General features: G+C 34.5%; 1 protein-coding gene across 1 annotated transcript; it reads right to left on the bottom strand.

Moving 5' to 3' along the window:
* Positions 1 to 1,266: 1,266 nt before the first annotated feature.
* LOC101512685 (serine/threonine-protein phosphatase PP2A catalytic subunit) lies at positions 1,267 to 5,370 on the bottom strand. The gene is made up of 6 exons (XM_004489891.4): positions 4,791 to 5,370; positions 3,319 to 3,433; positions 2,619 to 2,727; positions 2,467 to 2,544; positions 1,854 to 2,045; positions 1,267 to 1,726 (listed from the first exon to the last, which is right to left on the bottom strand). The coding sequence occupies exons 1-6, from the start codon at positions 5,041 to 5,043 to the stop codon at positions 1,553 to 1,555; spliced, it is 921 nt and encodes a 306-aa protein (XP_004489948.1). The 5' UTR covers positions 5,044 to 5,370; the 3' UTR covers positions 1,267 to 1,552.

Here is a 5,370-nt window from a genome sequence, read left to right as displayed (position 1 = left end):
TTTTAAGTTTTGGTTACATATAATGAAACTATCGTAGTTAAGTGTAGTATACGTCCCATATATAGAAGGAAAATAATTCATTTTGTTGTCTCCAACATAACGATATCAGTATCTGGTGCAGTGAGATGGGAAGGAGAGAGTTAGTTTATTGGAGCTTGAATTCTTGTGGTTGCACTGGTGCAGCTGGTGTTCATTTATTTCTTTTTAGAAAAAATAAAATTAGAAGAGACGCCACCTAAATCAGGTTTAGTTATTTGATCTAGTAGAGAAAAATAATGAGTCTTATAAATCGAAATTGAATTGCTTCGCAATAATTGAACTATGCAGTCACTTTAGAGAATTCGAATCCTGAAAAGGTATCCTTAAATGAATTGTAAAGGAAACTCAGTTGGTTTCGATTAAGAGACACCGAAGGTGATTTAAGGAGATCTTGAATTTAAATTCAAGAAGCTAACATAATTATACCAATTTTTACTATATTTGTCTGAAAAGAAAGTAAAGGAAAATAATCGTACATATATCACGCAGGGGAAGCATAAGGGGATAGGCGAAAATTAAATATTAGAATTTGTTGGGTTGGCTGGAATTAAGTTGTGGGATTACTCAATTCTGCCAGGGTATTTTCTTAATCATTTTTATTATTTTTTCTCAATTCTCATTCTGTATGGAGCCGTGCACCAATCTGTAGCTATTTTTCTTTTCTTGTTGTCTTACTTTGTAATTGGAATATATAGTAATTAAAGGATTTTATTTTTATGACATGTAATTACCAGATTCACTCAGTAACTATTAATATATTAATAATAATTGGTATTGAAGATCAGTAACTACTCCAAAGTTGTCAACCGTACAACTCAATAAAATTGCAAAACTCTCTCAGCCACCGTGTAAGTTGTTTCATAAAATTATTTTAAGCTGAAGTTGTTTAAAAATGTTACGATGAGGATTATGTACAGGATAACTAACGTGAAACTAATTGCAAGTGTGAAAAAGTCACAGTTATACGCAAGTGTAAAAAACCCTTCAGAGAAATTTGTTTGATAATTACCAGAAAAAAAAATTATTTTTATAATTTTCTCACAATAAAGACAACTATTTATCTTCTTTTCTTTCCTAAACATTATTTTCCCTATACAGGAGTCTCGAAGAAACAGTCTCCACCAACCCTACCCATATGATATAATACCACTCAATTATGTAAAAATCAACACCTGCATTTGTCACCATGCAGACTAAAACGAACATGATGGTCAGAACTCAAAAATCTGCTCTCTAACTTGAGATTTAATTAAAAAAAATTACAGCACAAGATATACCATGTTATTGCTGCTTCCTCCTATCAAAAATATACAATACCAATTGTGTCAATTCTATTGGTTTCTTGTCCAAATAAGACAGCAGCAGCAGCAGAAGACAAACTCCAAAAAAAAAGAATTATGTTGTTGATGATAACCAACCCTCCACTTAAACAGTGAAACTCCTCTTTTTCTTAAAGACAAATCTACAGTAGTAACAGCAGAAAGAAGTAACTACAAACAGAGATATATGAAGTTTACAAAAAATAATCAGGTGTCTTTCGTGTAGTGTCAGGCTCAATTTGCCTTGGAGCTGGATCAAACTGCAGAAAATTCTGATCCATATTCTCCCCAATTTCCAGAATCGCAGCCATATTCCCACATCGATAGCAATAATTTGGAGCACTAAAAACAGTCACCACATTCTTCTCCTGAAAGAATAATAAAATAACAGTCAATACATAGCGTAATAGGTATCCTTAAAATAGATATATCCTTAAAATGACGGAGAATAAAGAACATGATAATTTTACTGAATCAAAATATTAGGTTAGTCACCTGGCACCAATTGTATCCTTCCATCACAAGCTGGTGAGCTCTAGAAATCAGCGAGAGACCATTTGTATGATTGAACTGAGCAGCTATATCCTGTCCAAATGTATATCCAGCACCACGTGGAGATATTCCCCAACCACAACGATCATCGGGATCAGACCACAAGAGATCACACATTGGCCCTTCATGCGGAACCTATATTGCACAAGCACAGTTCTCACTTGTCAGGCAAGACATCCATTAACCTCTACAACACGGTTTTAGACATAATCACATAAAAAAGTGAAATACTATTGACCCAAAGATGATACATCCAAAGAGTCTAGAGCAGCTGGTAAGACTGAAACAAATAGTTGATTCACCAAAAAGAAACAAAAATGCAGACACTTTATAAACCATAGACAAAATAAAACATCTTGAAAGCAATTACAAACTACAATAAAGATTTGCGTGCAAGTTGCAATAACAAGTAAAATATATTACTTTTCATACCATACTTTAAGGGGCAAAAATATCTTTAACTTGAGCATGATTTGCATAAAAATGTTCTTAGTATCAAATAGTTTGCAATTGTAAGATCTTGTCAGCTACAATAGCCATTTAATAACACACAAACCTCCTGTATGCGATCCAAGGCACGGATGTTGTCCAGTGTATCCAAAGATGGTGAGAGACCTCCGTGCAAACAGAAAATCTGCAATATATATGGATGTTAGACACTAGTATAAAGAATTCAGAGAAACCTTTTGGAAAATATTTAACTCAAACCTGACTCTCGATGAGGGCAGTCAGAGGTAAATAATCAAACAAGTCGGTAAAGAATTTCCAGACATTGGCATTTCCATATTTTCTCAAGCATTCATCGTAGAAGCCATACCTGAAGCAGGTGAAGAATATGGTTGAAATGGTAAGAAACAAATGAACAACTTCCAAACTAAAACTCTTTTTATGTTTCTTTGTGTTCAAAGATTAAGTTTTCATCTTTTCCAATTTTATATCCTCCTAAATCACAAATAATTTGGTATTCACAAGCATAAACCACATAATTCATGTCTACACATGCACTCGGGTATGCGTCACAAGCTACATATAATGTTTCACTATGCAGCTAACCCATGGTACCATTCAAGTATAATTTATCTATCCATTCACCGTACACTTCACAATTATCATGACTTAATACTAAGATAGTGAGAAAAAGTGTCATAATAAGATTACAAAAATCAAGTTGTGGCTCCTAACCTAACCCTCCTTTGAACTTTGTATTGATTTGAGATAGATGGAGCCAACAGGCAAAGTTCTATAACACAAACCCAATGAATAGACGAATTGGAGATACTCATCATTAACTATTCTTAAACTTTAAGCAGGAATTATCTAAACTTCAGCTTAAACATGATAATATTTACATACACAAATAACAATGAGTACTTGAGAGAAGCAAAGAATGAGAAGAAAGTGTTCTTACACTTGAGTAATTTGACGGCTCTCATGATTTCCCCTGAGAATTGTAATTCTATCTCTATAACGTACTTTCAGTGCCACCAAAAGTGAAACAGTCTCCACTGAATAGTACCCACGATCTGCATAAATTTAACCAGCAACATTAGGAGATTGTAGCAGTTCCTACATATGCAAAGAGTCTAATCTGAACATCATTAAAGTGTTCTTACACATTATTGTAGTGACACTCAGTTTTGATACCTCAATACAAACAGAACAAACGAACAATCACTTGTGTCCTTTTTATGCAAATTATGCTATCAGCAAATTCTGTCGAAGTATAGACTCTGACAATTGATAATTTGATATTAGGGAACTTCACTTCGCACTGACATTTATCTTATAAAACCCTCTCATACAAGTTCCAAGTTTATTTGTCCATCAACAGTACATTGAACAATCTTTCCCTTTTGTCATCACCTATCACTCTAATATTATACAAACTTAAAATATTAAGAAGAACACAGTGAAAAAGATGATTTAAATTTATTCAATATTTTGGGCTCACACTTATATGATATCTCCACATCTCTTAATTGTTTTGCCCCACCCTAACTACCTACGGTGCAATATTAACCACCAGCCCATAACGTGATCTAGATTTTCAATTCCAAACCAAAAATTTGAAAATGCATAGCAATCATTCCTGCAGAAAAGCAGGAGGGTGACAAGAAAATCGGTACATAACAAAAACAAGGAGCTGAAAAAAAAAGGTTTTTATAGATTTCAACAGCGACATCAACGCTATAAGTTATAACACAATATGGAGCCCAGACAAAGACATGCTCGAGATTTTTCAACACAACGAACAAGACAAGCATAAAACAAACTAGTGTAACACCCCAAAAAAATTAACTAAGCATGATTATGGAATAGTTGTGGAAGGAGGCTGAACAGGATTTAGTACCGACACATGTTGGTGACCAACAACTTCTATTTTCTAAAACCATTAGTATCTAAATGTGTCAATATCGTCAACAAGGTACATGTGTATTTGTATTAAGCATATCAATAGTTACACAGAAACATGACAATTTGAAACAATCACTTCCCAAGTAGTCAATTTGTCAAACCAATGAAACCAGCTAAAACGAGCAATTTCCATATTTCAGAAAAACAACACAAACAATACGCTTACCAAAAAAGGCTCCAACATATAAAAAAGGCAATTATTGCAATATAAATGCAAAACATAATAACAAAAATTACCAAAATACGAACTTCGAATCCAACATCACACAATCAAAAACCAAACAAATAAGTCAAATACAACAAACCACCAATAATTTTTCTCAAAAAATAAAATAAAAACCAAAACCAAAAAGAAAAAAATCAAACCCTATCTACATCAAATTCAGCTCATGAAACCAAATATAAAATAAATAAATAAATAAATAAATAAATAGATAACAAAGGATTTGAATATTCGAAACTAACCTACATAATCTCCCATAAAGAGATAATTAGTATCAGGCGCATTTCCACCTATTCGAAAGAGCTCGATGAGATCGTAAAACTGTCCGTGAATATCGCCACACACCGTGACCGGACACTTCACCGGCTGAACGTTCCACTCTTCAACCAGAATCGTCCTCGCTTGATCGCAAAGCGACTTCACCTCCGCCTCCGGCAAAGGCTTGCACTCCATCAGATGCTCGATCTGCCGGTCCAGATCCGCGTGAGACGGCATCGTTTTCGCTCGAAAAACTCTTCAGATCCAGAAACTTGTCCGAGATTCGAACAGATCGAAGGTGTTCGCGCTAAATCTAACGGAAAGGATCGGTGATAGTTGTTAAGCCGACCAGAGAAGAGTCGGCGACGGTGACCGGAGAATCGTCGGGGAAGGAGAGGTTCCGATGCGAAACGCGGAGAGCGAAACGATGCGTTTCGATGTTATTGGTTTCTTTTTATTGGCTCTGTTCTCAATCATTTCATTTCATTTCATTCGTGTTGTGTATTGTTTTCTTTTTCTTTTTTTTTTTTCTTTCTTTTGAATCTCGCAGTTTCTGGTAAAAAA

The sequence above is a fragment of the Cicer arietinum genome, chromosome 2 (assembly GCF_000331145.2).
Source record: "Cicer arietinum cultivar CDC Frontier isolate Library 1 chromosome 2, Cicar.CDCFrontier_v2.0, whole genome shotgun sequence".
Taxonomy (NCBI): Eukaryota; Viridiplantae; Streptophyta; class Magnoliopsida; order Fabales; family Fabaceae; genus Cicer; species Cicer arietinum.
The sequence above is the reverse complement of the archived record's forward strand: the minus strand, read 5'-3'. Positions and strand labels throughout refer to the sequence as shown.